The sequence below is a fragment of the Notolepis coatsorum genome, assembly GCF_963971535.1.
Source record: "Notolepis coatsorum genome assembly, chromosome: 12".
Taxonomy (NCBI): Eukaryota; Metazoa; Chordata; class Actinopteri; order Aulopiformes; family Paralepididae; genus Notolepis; species Notolepis coatsorum.
Window position 1 is genome coordinate 107,924,358 of NC_140176.1, and position 14,327 is coordinate 107,938,684.

The 14,327-nt window shown below is 43.5% G+C and overlaps 1 protein-coding gene across 1 annotated transcript; it reads right to left on the reverse strand.

The window, feature by feature from the left end:
• Positions 1–556: 556 nt before the first annotated feature.
• Positions 557–1,072, reverse strand: LOC311238014 (uncharacterized protein; the record flags this gene model as incomplete). Its single annotated transcript, XM_084325981.1, has 1 exon — positions 557–1,072. The coding sequence occupies one exon, from the start codon at positions 1,070–1,072 to the stop codon at positions 557–559; it is 516 nt and encodes a 171-aa protein (XP_084182107.1).
• Between the last annotated feature and the right edge of the window lie 13,255 nt (positions 1,073–14,327).

Sequence of the window (14,327 nt, forward strand, 5' to 3'; positions counted from 1 at the left end):
CATCCAGACTGGACCGACAACTCGTTTCGTCTCACCAGGTAAGGCTTTAAGCTTGGTGTCATCTCCCCTCCCCTTCCACGAGTGACGATGTCCATAACCTCAGACATGACCGGGTCCGTGTGTGTGTGCTTCTTCACATGAGTTTAGGTCACTGGAGCAGCGGTCACTTCCTTGAAGTAGAAGATCTCCGCTTGTGGTGTCCGATTATGTGTGACAGGCAACGGGAGCCTCGAGAGCCCGTCAGCATTCCCGTGCTGATCCGACTTCCTATACCTAATGTCATACCGGTGGGCAGACAGCAACAAAGCCCATCGCTGCATACGACTGGCCGCAATCGATGGAATGCCTGTATGAGGACCGAAGATAGAGGTGAGAGGTCGATGGTCTGTCAGTAGCGTGAATTTCCTGCCGTAGAGATATTGATGAAATTTCTTTATTCCAAACACTATAGACAGTGCTTCACGCTCAATCTGCGCATAATTGCCTTCCGCTTTGCTCAGCGTCCGTGATGCAAAGGCGATAGGTCTCTCTTCCCCTGATGGCATGATGTGTGATACTACTGCACCCACACCATAAGGTGAGGCGTCACACGCCAGCTGAAGTGACAAGGCGGGTCAAAGTGGGTGAGGGCTTCAGACTGAGAGAGGGCTGTCTTTGCTCCTTTGAAAGCTGCCTCACATTTGTCTGTCCAATTCCATGTTTGGGCTTTGTGTAGCAGCTCATGGAGCGGTTTCAGCCTATTGGCAAGGTCAGGCACAAACTTTGCATAGTATGTCAGCAGGCCAAGGAATGATCTCAACTGACTCACATTCGTCGGAGATGGAGCCTCCACAATAGCCTTCACCTTTGACGGTGCTTTGTGGAGTCCAGTGCTGTCAATCACGTGCCCCAGGTACTCGAAAGAAGGTTGGAAAAACTCGCATTTGTCTTCCCGGACTCTAAGACCATATTCCTCCAGTCTTTGTAGTGTGGCCCCCAGGTTCCTTAAGTGCGACTGCTCATCCGGTCCTGTGATAAGCAGGTCATCCAGGTAACACTGGACCCCTCGTAGCCCACTTAGGATCTGGTCCATTGCTCTTTGGAAAAGTGCCGGAGCAGAAGTAATCCCAAAAGGAAGCCTCTGGTACCTGAATAGCCCCTTGTGTGTCACTATGGTCAACAGTTCCTGTGACTCTGGATCTACATGCATCTGGAGATATGCCTGACACAAGTCTATTTTACTAAACTTCTGTCCCCCAGCTAAACCTGAAAAGAGTTCATCAATGAGGGGTAGTGGATACTGTTCTGCAATCAAGACAGGGTTCACAGTGACTTTAAAATCACCACAGAGTCTTAGACCCCCATCCTTCTTCATGACTGGAACAATCGGCGTGGCCCATTCACTGGTGCTCACTGGCGCCAACACCCCACTCTCCACCAATCTGTCTAGTTCTGCATCTACCCTGGGTTTGATGGCATACGGAACAGGTCTAGCCTTTAAACACCTCGGTGTGCTTCCTGGTTTGACTGTCAGCTTAACAGTAATGTCCTTCATGCTTCTGTACTGAGCTCTGTTAAGGAAGGACAGGACACACTCACTGAGAAACATTGCTTTATACTGAAAACTAGTGTAAGCCATTTTAAGTTTATTAGTGAATCTTAAAAGTGAGGAACCAGCTGACTTGATTAAAGGGGCGTGTTTAAAATGGCCATTTTGTTTAGTTAAGTGCCCCCATTAAGGGACTGTTTCCTGTTTACTAGTATCAACTGATTTGCTGAGTGAGCCATTAAGAGCCTGCCCTGTTTAAAAGCAGAGGTCCAGACTGTGTTGAAATCACTCTGTACTGAGCTCTGTTAAGGAAGGACAGGACACACTCACTGAGAAACATTGCTTTATACTGAAAACTAGGGTAAGCCATTTTAAGTTTATTAGTGAATCTTAAAAGTGAGGAACCAGCTGACTTGATTAAAGGGGCGTGTTTAAAACGGCCATTTTGTTTAGTTAAGTGCCCCCATTAAGGGACTGTTTCCTGTTTACTAGTAGCAACTGATTTGCTGAGTGAGCCATTAAGAGCCTGCCCTGTTTAAAAGCAGAGGTCCAGACTGTGTTGAAATCACTCTGTACTGAGCTCTGTTAAGGAAGGACAGGACACACTCACTGAGAAACATTGCTTTATACTGAAAACTAGGGTAAGCCATTTTAAGTTTATTAGTGAATCTCAAAAGTGAGGAACCAGCTGACTTGATTAAAGGGGCGTGTTTAAAACGGCCATTTTGTTTAGTTAAGTGCCCCCATTAAGGGACTGTCCTACCGTCCTGTCTCTCTTCTCTCCTTCCTTTCTAAAACACTTGAACGTGCTGTATCCAACCAACTTACTGCTTATCTCTTACAGAATGACCTCCTAGACCCTAATCAGTCAGGCTTCAGGACTGGTCACTCCACAGAGACAGCCCTCATTGCGGTCACAGAGGCACTTCACTTAGCAAAAGTGAAAGGCCTCTCCTCTTTCCTGATTCTCCTAGATCTATCTGCAGCCTTCGACACAGTCAACCACCAGATCCTCCTTGCGGCCCTCGCAGGAATGGGAGTGGCTGGCTCTGCGCTGACATGGCTGTCATCATACCTCAATGACCGCTCCTACCAAGTGTCATGGAGAGGGACCCTGTCGGCCACCCGCCCCCTGCGGACGGGTGTCCCCCAGGGCTCGGTTTTAGGACCCCTTCTCTTCTCCCTCTACACTAAATCACTGGGTAACATTATCACGTCTCATGGCTTCTCCTACCATTGTTATGCCGACGATACTCAACTCTTCCTCTCCTTCCCTCCCTCAGATATCCACGTCTCTGAGCGGATCTCGGCCTGTCTGTCCGACATCTCCGCCTGGATGACGTCCAACCACCTCAAACTGAACCTAAGCAAAACAGAATTGCTCCACCTGCCGGCCAAATCCTCCCCCCTAACCGACCTTTCAATCACAGTCGAGAATGCAGCTGTGACTGCGTCCCCGACTGCCAAGAACCTTGGTGTTGTCCTCGACGACCAGTTGAACTTCTCTGCTCACATCGCAGCGACGACCAGAACCTGCCGATTCCTCCTGAGCAACGTCAGAAGGATCCGCCCCTTCCTGACAAAAGAAGCCACCCAACTCCTCGTCCAATCAACAGTCATCTCCCGCCTCGACTACTGCAATGCACTGCTCGCTGGCCTCCCGGCCACTGCCACTAAGCCTCTTCAACTCATTCAGAACGCAGCGGCCCGCCTGATCTCAAACCTACCGAAGTCGGCCCATGTCACCCCACTTCTTAGGGACCTGCACTGGCTCCCCATTGCTGCACGAATCCGCTTCAAGGCCCTCGACCTAGCATACCGTGCGGCAAAGGGAACCGCTCCCGCCTACCTCCGGTCAATGGTCTCTAACTACACACCCTCAAGACCCCTACGCTCTGCATCTTCTGGCCGCCTCAGACCTACTCCTATCCAAGCTCCGGGAGGGTCATCAAAGAGAAGTCGCCTATTCTCAGTCCTTGCCCCACAATGGTGGAATGAACTACCCACCCCAGTTAGGACAGCCGAATCACGTCCAATCTTTCGCCGTCGACTAAAGACGCACTTCTTCAACCATTATCTGAATAAAAAAATAAATAAAAAAAAATATATATAAAAAAAAAAAAGATCTAACCCTAACTAACCGTACTGTCATGCACTTGTCCTAATAAACTAACCTACACTGTAGCACTCAACACTTTGATGAACATTGTTGCTCAGCTGATAGAGTTGTGCCCTTCCTGATGGCTTGTCGTACAGAACTTGTAAGTCGCTTTGGATAAAAGCGTCAGCTAAATGACTAAATGTAAATGTAAATGTAAATGTACCAAGGTCTCCACCAAAAACTTTGGAGTGCTTCTTCAAAATCTCCTGTAGGGGGCCTGTGTCTCCATCCTTAACCATGAACACTTCTTGCCAGTTCAGTCTGAGTTTCTCAAGCCATCGCCGTCCTAGCAGAGCTGGACGGTTTCCACGAATGATGTACAGTGGAAGAGTCTTCTTCCGCTTGTTGTGTTCCACTGTCACATTCACAACTCCTAACACTGGAACAGCCTCTCCAGTGTAGGTCCTTAACTTCAATTTGCTTACTCGAAGAGTCAGGTGTTGCAGCTTCTCCCTGAAAACAGCCTCTGATACCATGGACACACGTGTGCCGGTGTCCACTTGCATCCGCACTGCTTTATTGTCCAACAGTGGTGTGACCCAGTATCCATCATCACTGTCCAGCACAGATAACACATGTACAGTATCATCATCATCATCAGACTCACAGTCACTCTGCTCGTCCTGTTCGTGCTCCATCTTATTCACACGTTTCTTCTTGTTTCTGTAGAAACCACCTTTCTTCATCTCAGTGTGCTGTTTGTATGTCTGGGTCTTTCTATTACCACAAGCACGTTCTGGCCTTTTATACCACAGTTTCTGCAGTCTACGTCTTTACACCAACACTCTGATGGCTGATGCCCCATTCTCCCACAGCGGTAGCATGGCTTGCCAGCTGTTGTCTTCTTGTCCTCAAAAGAAAAGAAAAGGTCGTTTCTGATTTATACAAGTTGGAGTAGAACTCTTTGAATGTCGCGTTTATTTTTTTAGTGTCTGTTACAAGTCCTTGTTGTGCTTTAATGGTAGTTATATCTGCAAATTTTGCGGTAACTCTTAATCGCATAGCTAGTAGGTGACTTGGTTTAGAACCTTGAGAGTAATGCTGTTGTCTTGTGCTACGTATTTGTACTTCAGATTGTTGTTTATAAATGGCGTTAATCTCTTTTTTTAGTACATTAACTTGATTTTCCAGTCGAACCGAGTCGTTGTATTGTAAAGAAGTAAATAACGTAGAATAAAGCGTTTCCAGTTCCGCCAGTTTTGAGCATCGATTCTTGCGTATTTGAGGAAAAGCTATCAGTGAAATCCTTGATCATTCCCTTTACCGACATCCATAATATTCTAGGGTCCGGCACCGATTTCACATTCTCTAGTAGGAATACTGAAAGAGCTTCTTTGAGTTGTGTAATGAATTCCTTGTTATTCAGCAGTATCGTGTTAAATCGCCATCTTGGGGCTCGGGATGACAGTATACCAAATGAACGTTTTAGGAGTAAATAACAGTGATCTGATAATGCATTGGGTACCATCTCCACGTCATAGTTATCAAATAGTCTCGGGGTTGCAAAAACATAATCTATTCTGGAAAGTGTTTTATGTCTTGCTGATCGACAAGAGTACTTCCGGGTATACACCTGTATTCTTCGACCAATCCTTTAACGCATTAGATGAATTTTTTTGTTCGTTGGAAAAGGTGGGATAAGATTTATCCAACCCAGGATCCCAAATGGCATTAAAATCCGCACCAATTATAAATGAGTATTCTGGAAGGTCTAACATTGTTCTGGTAAGTGTAGTGTAGAAATTAGCTTCATATAGATTTGGGGCATATACCGCTACCAACGCTATTTTCCTATTCTTGTGTATAATCTTAGCTATGGTTATCCGACCATCTGCATCAGACCATACTCCCTTCAATTCAATATTCAACTTCCGTTTCATGACTATAGCAACTCCACAGGTTCTCGTTCCAAAGGAAGAGTGACTAATGTTATGGTATATGTTGTCCGCTAACGTAGCTTTGTCTCCCACTAAAATGTGCTTTTCGCTTAAAAAAGCCACATCGACCTGTGTGTTTTTCATCAATGTGAGCACGCTTTTGCGTTTATGTTGATTATTTATTCCCCCAGTGTTCCAGATCATTATATTCAAACTAGCCATAATCTATACATATTGTTTTGTAGTTGTTGGTAATACTTCTGGAGTGCGAATTCACAATGGATTTACATCCCACTATTGAGGTCCCGTTGAGAGCCGAGCATAAAAACATACATATATACAAATAAACCCCTGATCCCCCCTCCCTTACAGAGCCGTACAAGGTACCTATTTGATACCTCCTTCGCGTACAACTTCTTCCTATCCTGCACCTCCGGTCAGCCCAGAATGAGCAATTTATCCTAAGCTTTCCTATGTATACCATAGAATCTATACTTTTAATTCTAATTTAATAGAATGTCACCTGTGGCCAAGCCACTCTCCCGTTAATGTAATTAAACTAAATGAAAAATATACCTCAATTAGTATACTCATTTAAACCTATTTTTTTTAAACCTTCTACTAACATGTATTGTTAGAACATTTCAGAATAAAGAAAGAAATAATGATGTTTAGAATTAGATATCGAAACCCATAAAATCAGGGAATAACTACTTAAATTTTTTTTTAAATAGCTTTGCATGTTTACACATCTAAATGACAAGGAGATTTTTAAATACTTGTATGCAGATCATCCCCCGTCATGAGTGATCATTAATCTGTTATGGTGGTCGTTGTTCTTCACATCTATTTCATGACCAAGTCTCATATCGTTGTTATTTTCCGGGGCCATCATTGAAAAAGGCATTGTATTCCAGAATGCTGTCAGCCGCTCATGACTTGCAGATTGTTGTTATAATGTTCCAGTACATTCCTTGTGTCATAGAACAATAACAATCCAGTGTATTCCAGTATATTCCATTATGACTCATAGCCTTCAAGTAAAAAAAAGAGAATAGAAAATTCTAGAATGTTCCAAAATAGTCGGTATCAAATCATGACCTGCATATTACCATGAATCTATATATATAGTGTTTAGCGTTTTATATTAAATTACTTATCCCTCAATGTTGTCAAAAGCTTGTATGATGCCGTTTTTGATGTACATGCAATTGTAAAGTTATCCATGAAAGATGAATCTTGTCATCCACTTTTTATATTCTTCATGTAATCTTCTGCCGCCTCAAGCAAACGTAGCACGAATCTCTTTCCATCTCCCTCCACAATGGAAAGAATAGCTGGATACCGTAAGACGGGGTGGAGACCTTTCTCATATAGCCGATGTACTACATCCTTGTAGCGGGCCCGTAGAGTTATGGCTTCCTTGCACATGTCCTCATAGAACCAACTTTTTTCCCTTTGTATATCAGTTTTCCCCATTTCTTGCGTGATTCCCTGATAATCGTGTCTCTTGTTACAGTTTCCCGTAGACTAGCAATGATCACTCTTTCCTTGTTGTTGTTGTAGTTTACGGTGCCAATTCTGTAGCGTTTGTCCACTATCGGTTCTGTAGGTAGGATTTCAGGACCTAGAATTTCGACTAGCACTGCAGCAAACTTGGCATCTGTGCAATTGACTGATTCATCCAAACCCACTATACAGAGGTTAAATCTGCGGGCGTGACATTCGATTTCGAGCAGTCTGACCGAGTTTTCCTCTTTGTTGTCATGGATCATCTACCAAAGCTGGGCCCCGTTCCCCGTACCTGGTTCAACTAAGTCGATCAAGATGTCATTATCCAGATTCAGTTAACCCGATGTTTGAAGCCGGGATTTTCCTGTTCCTCGAAGGTGGATTCAGTCTCGTTAACTCAAGCCAGACTTGAGACCCAGGATAAGTGCGCGTGCCCGCCTCAGCCGAGAAGGCAGCAAGTGTCGAGAGCAGAGATCCTGATTCTCTAGCGGCATTGATTGATTAATTGATTTAAAACTTTAGTAACATATTGCAGTACGGCTCAATCGCCTCGCCGACAAGTTAAATTCGTTATCTATAGGCTAATTTTAAGTCCCTCATTACCTCAATCAATCAGATTATATTTCTTTAAACTTGCCTGCTGGATTGAATAATCAAATGAGATCTTGCTAGCGAAAATAATTAGTTGGACTGTTATACAGAATAACGATACGGCTCTCTTCCCATTGATTGATGTATAGTCGATCTTTTACTTATCTCCACTGTGGTGTAACGGGTTCTTCTTTTGACTTTCACGCAGACGACCGGGGTTCGAAACCCGGTCTTTTCCTTCTTTTTGCGATGTAGGAATAATTCAATTTGGTGCACGTTGAGAGCTATATAAAGAATGACATCCTCAATGCATGTAGATTTATAATATTTTAACTTACAACTAGGCTACTTTGGCGTATAATCATTAATATTATATTCCAAAAAATTATATTGGAATCACAGGGATTCGAACACCGGTCGCTGGGTTGGCAGGATTGCGCACTACCGCTGCGCCACTGTGCCAGATGGGATAAATTCATTGTTTATACATTAATGAAAGAGAGACCCGTGTTTAGAATATTCTTTATTTTGAATGAAGTTTTCTCTCTTTATCCTCATTCATTAATGTGACGTCAACGGCTCATTCAATTTCTCAAATCCGTCAAACAGCGCATCTCATCAGACATCTTAATCCCAGTTACAATTAAAATAACCACATAATGTGTACATCGCACCGAGCGAGCGCCACGGTATATATAACGTGCATTATTTAGGACAAAGTGAATTTAGTATCAGCATTTTGGGTCTATTTTACATTTCAAAAGCCCCCTCTGGAAGAATGGAGCACAAAAACGTAATTCAGAATGGTATAAAGCAGATCCTAGACTGTGGGAATAATTTCAGGAAACGCGCTGTCACTTTCTTTGCGGGGGCGTGGCTGTGCTTCATCCGGCTAACTTGAACTTAAACCCTGCTTTCGACCAGGCTCAAACTTTTGGATCTGTTGTCATGGTGATTTGGACAATCCAGGTACGGGGAGCCGGAAAGTCCGGCTTAAGTCAGACTTAACCGAAAGTTATCCGGCTAACTCAGTTATCCAGGTACGGGGAACGGGGCCCTGTTTGTCTCCCAGTTGCATCTCCTTCGATACTTCGGCGATAGTCTCAAATAGTTCCTTATTCTTCTCCTCTTGTTTCAGTGAGTATTCGTTCACAGTATTTGCAACTGCCGTTATGCGATCGGATTGTACTACAATCTGTGCTTTGATGTCTTCAAGTTTAGCCTCTATAGCTAACTTACATGCGATAGCATTAGCTTCGGCTCTCTCAACCGCTCTAGCTATATTACCAGCCTTGGCATCAACTTTATCAACCTTGTCGGTTAAGATCTTTATCAGAGCTGTCACCGTTTTGAAATCGGGTGAAGTATTCTCCATGTCTGTCTCGGATGAGGTCGTAGGAATGTTGGAATCCATGAGATTGTCGAGCTTTTTATTCTCAATAGTGTCTGCTTTCTCCTTCACAGTAGAGCGCGTCACCGCAACGTCTACCGTTGGAATGTCTGCTTCACGGCTCTTTGTATTATCTTTCTTTGCTGGCATGCTGATTTTTCCTGTTGATCAGTGATGCCACAGATTACTTGTAAAAGTAATCCGATTACTGATTATTGATTACTCCTTTAAAAAGTAATCCAAGTTACTTTACTGATTACTTGATTATCAGAGTAACTTAGTTACTTTGAAAGTAACTAGGTTACGAAGTCGTCGTCGTTCCCCCAACCGTTTTTTTTAAACGCTTTATTGAAAGTGCATAAATTGTTTTTAACTTGTTTCTCTGCACATAACGTAAATTGTTAAACTAGTGCTTCAGCTTCTGTACCATCAATTATGGTAAAGCAACAGTCTATGATGCTCACAGCATTAGAGCAGCCAGCCAGTGGTTGTACAAAACCAGTGTATCCATTCACATCTAACAAATGCAGGCTGAACTATTCAATTATATCAACTGTAACTATTAAATTGTTTTTATAAATGTCTCTCTATAAACATACAATCAGTCTCTCTTTAACATGTAAATTAACTGTAAATCTGGCAAATAAGAGCTTTTCCTCTGCCACCATCAAATATACATTAATCAAAAGGGAAAGAAACAATCTCTCTCTTTTGCTGTTTGGCTGGCCTCCGAGTCCTCCTGTACCTACTAGTCGAAGCGTCGGCTAGTGTTGTGATTCCAGATGCTTTCAATGCAATTGGATGTGCTGTTTTTAGCGGTAGACAGTATTTTGTTTCCTCCGCATATGAACGTGAAGTAGTGACTGACGAGCGTTTTGGGATGGAAGTCTGAACAGAAACTCACTTTTAATTTTGCCAAGCGTTTTGGGGTGGAATTCTCCGACGACGGAGCCCTGCTGTCACACGATTGGTGCATATGTCACATGACGTGCTGTGAAGACCCGCCCTACTCTGCCTCTGATTCGCAGACTGTGGATGGGGAATGTGATTGTACCAAAGCAGAGTCACTCACAGACAGAGTGTCCAGTCACGCCGCGGCCCGCGGGACACATTCTTGTGTAACCCTTTCACTGCCACACTACGTCACTCCCAAAAGAAAAACAGCTCAAAATGTATTTTTGACTGTCGAAAACGAAATAAAATACTGCATTCCGCCTGCATTATGAATTTATGATGAGATAGTAACGAAATAGTAATGCACAGCCACTTGGACAAGTAACTGCAATCAGATTACTGGCTTTTAAAGATTAACGCGTTAGATTACTATTTTCGGGGGAAAGTAATCAGATTACAATAACGCGTTACTTAGTAACGCGTTACCGGCATCACTGCTGTTGATATAGTTAGTTGAAGGTCTTAGTTAATATATACGTTGAGGTTTAAACACATTAGTGTCGTATAAAGTAGGTTTTTAAGCGAAATTAACAAAAACTGGAGTGGAGCTTGTGACAATGCGACCGTCACATACTGTCGTCAAACCGGAAGTCCTCGTTTTAATTTTATATATATTTTTTGTATTATTATTATACTAAACAGTCAGCCAGACATTGTTGTGTGATTCTGGTAACTCTGAGTGAATTATAATTGAAATGATGATCGAATTCCGATAGGTGGCAGTCTCTAATTAACTCAATCAGCGCCAGGGGTCGGGGCGCCAGGGGGCGCTAGAATGCCATCGATTTAATCAATGAAGAGACTGCGACATTTGCGAGTGCTTAAAATATATCATTTTATAGCTATGGGTCTAATACGCCGGTCGATTGTCAGTGAATTGCTTCCAGTCAACATGCACAAAACAAATTGTTTTTTCATCCATACATTTCCGTTTTATACCGTTTTGAATATGAGTATAGTTTGTGATTCTTAGTAATCCCAAGAAAAGACGCGATAATAGCGTTTTAGTGGAATACACTTATCACGTTGTCATTTTTCGCCTGATTATCGAATCTTCCTGAAATCAACGCTTTATCGTTATTATCTTTCCTCGTGCATACATGAAATGGCCCTCATAGCGGGGCGCTCGACCCCCCCCCCCCCCCCCCCCACCGCAGCCAACGGTAAACAGCCACACACAGCACACACAGACGTAGCTTCGATCGCGGTAGAAAGAAATAAATATCAGATCAACGCAAGATTGAGTCCTTACCTGGTCTCTGATGTAATGGGAAAAAAATTATCCAATTATAATACTAATAATAATAATTCATTTATTTTGTATAGCGCTTTTCAATGACCTGTAGTCGCTGACAATAAGCAGCGACCCCATATAGAATATGTGAGGGCTAAGATGGCAAAGAGCATCTCAATTATTAGTAAGGTGAGACATGTACTCAATCCCAACTGATTGCACACTCTGTACTGTGCAATGATCTTGCCTTACCTGCATTACTGCACAGAGGTATGGGGTAACACATACAAAACAACCATAAATACATTTACTATCCTACCAAAAAGAGCAATAAGAGTAATAAACAATGCAGGATATCGGGACCACACACACAAACTGTTTCTACAATCACACATTTTGAAGTTCATTGATATGGTAAACTTCAAAACTCTGCAAGTTATGTACAAAGCAAGAAATAATCAATTACCGGTAAATGTAAGAAGCAAATTTCTGGATAAAGAGGGGGGATACAACCTCAGAGGACCATTGAACTTCAAAAAACCTGTGATGAAAACCAACCTGAAAATAATGTGTATCTCCTCTTACGGAGCCACCCTGTGGAATGGGTTAGAGAATGAACTAAAATATTGCGAAAACATAAATCAATTCAAATCTAGACAAATTTTTTTTATTTTTGTATATTATATTGAACTATATTTGCAGTATATGCTATTATATTATGGTACTATATTGTATATGTACTAGGGGCATTCTACCGAATTGGTTCAAAGTGCAGTCCCACAACAAGAAAAACGATTTAACAAAACAATTAAGTATTCAGACAGATATTTACTAAGAATATGTTACTTATGATCTATTTTAACCCAAGGCATTAAGTTATATTGTGATGAGCTAAATATATAAAAAATCATCATTTATAGGGTACTTTATATTAGGGAGTAGCTGTCCCCAACCCTGATATGTAAATTTCAATGTATGTAAATAACACTTAAATTTTTTTTAGATTTAGTTCAATGGTGTAATTTCAAAGATCTTCATGATTAAGTTTAAACAGAAGTTGAACGATTTAGATTTATTGTGGGTTTAATTTAAAAAACTATACTCAAAAGATCTTGTCCCTAGTTTTAGAGTTTTAGTCCATTGTGTAACTGAGGGGTTACAAAACCCTGACTATATTAAAGATTGTGATAGATTAAACCACTGCTAGTTATGTACTTTAATTACTGGCCAGACAGTACATCAAATATAGATGGTGAACACCCACAAGAATACGGCATTGACAAAGAAATAGTATTTGTGTTATGGTTTGTAACCGACCCCAATCGCACAACACAAGACAGGTATGAGAGTAAGCCAAGAAACTGGCATTTATTGAACAAAAGGAAAAACCGGCACTGTCCCTTTAAGGGAGAAACACAAAATACTGGAATAACAAGAGGGGAAGGTACAGTGCCTTTAAGAGGCGAGCTGGCTAAGGGGAAGGCAAGGGAAACAGGGCCGGAGCAAGGGAAGGCTGGAAAACAGGGAGGAACTAGGAGGACCGGACGGGAGGACTAGGAGGAACTAGAGAGGGGAGAACTAGGGACAGAGGCCCGCGGAGGCGGGCTGGGGACAGGGAGGACTGGGAAAGCAGGTGGGAACATCAGGGCCGCTCTGCAGACTTCTCTCGGCAGATCTCCAAGGTGGGAAGACGGGGCCGAGAGGGAGAGAGGAGAGGGTTAGAGTACAAAGGGGGAAAACAGAGCAGGTGCAGGAGAGGTGACTAGTCCAAATACAAAGTTATCCAAGTAAAAACAATCTTCGTGTAAAATACACAATGAGCAAAGTTCCAAAAACAATCCAAGGTGAATACTATCTTCGGTGTGAACAAACACACAGTGGGAGATGTAAAGTCCAAAAATAATATCCCAGTGAAAACAAACAAAGGCACACGCTGGGTGAGTGACTGTCTGATTAAAAAGGTGGTAATCTTCAGTGTTATAGAAACACACGAAAACGGAATTGATCAAGACAGTCAATAAAAACTCACCCAGACGTAATGCGTAATGGTGCTGGAACAGCAGCGGGGCGAGAGCGTCGCCACCGGGGAGCCGGCTGTCCGAGCGGAGGTCAGAGTGGTGCGCCACTGCTTGGAGTGCGCGCCGGTACAGAGAACGCATCTGGAGTGCGTCAGCGCGGAGGAGCGTGCCAAGCTCGGAGGTCTGGAAGGTGCGCGTCTACTGGGAGTGCGCGCTGGTACGGAGAGCGTGCCAAGCTCGGAGGTCTGGATGATGCGCGTCTGCTGGGAGTGCGCGCTGGTACGGAGGAGCGTGCCAAGCTCGGAGGTCTGGATGATGCGCGCCTGCTGGGAGTGCGCGCTGGTACGGAGGAGCGTGCCAAGCTCGGAGGTCTGGATGGTGTCTGGGCGTCTGCAGCGCGGAGGTCTGGATGAGCGTCAGGACGACTGCTGCGTGGGGGTCTGAAGTGGATCACTGGGATGCCTCCCGTGGAAGTCTAGGGAGCGCATCTTTACGCCGGAGATAAAAACAGCATAGACCGAACAGAGGACCTCCCGAGGGAGTCTTGATGAAAGAGCATAAGATACCGAATGTTACGGCATGTTACAACACGACCCCACGAGGAACAGAGTGGAAGAGCCAGCTACTTAAAGGCCACAGGGGAACTAATTAAAATGCACCACAGGTGCGAGAGGTAATTGATAATCGAACTAAAAGTGTGAGTTCGGCACCAGACCAATCAAACACATAATGACAGGTAGTCCAGGTGTGGCTGCTTGAAGAGAAAACGAGAGTAAAGAACGAGAGGGTGGGGGCTAGTGAGAGTGAGTGAGAAGGGAATTCCTAAACAGTAGGCTAAAAGGAAGGAAAGAGTAGGTGAGCAGCGGGCAAAACCTCACAATTTGAGGGTAATTTATTATTATTAGGCAACGTTAGGTTACAGAATGAGAATTAGGGTCGCGCTTGTATGGCGAAGAATATACGTAAAGTCAGTCAAGAGCATGAGTCACTAAGAATAGCAGGAATCCTACGATGGGTCTAAGTTGACACCACCTGTCGTATAGTAGCAGCTATATAGGGCAA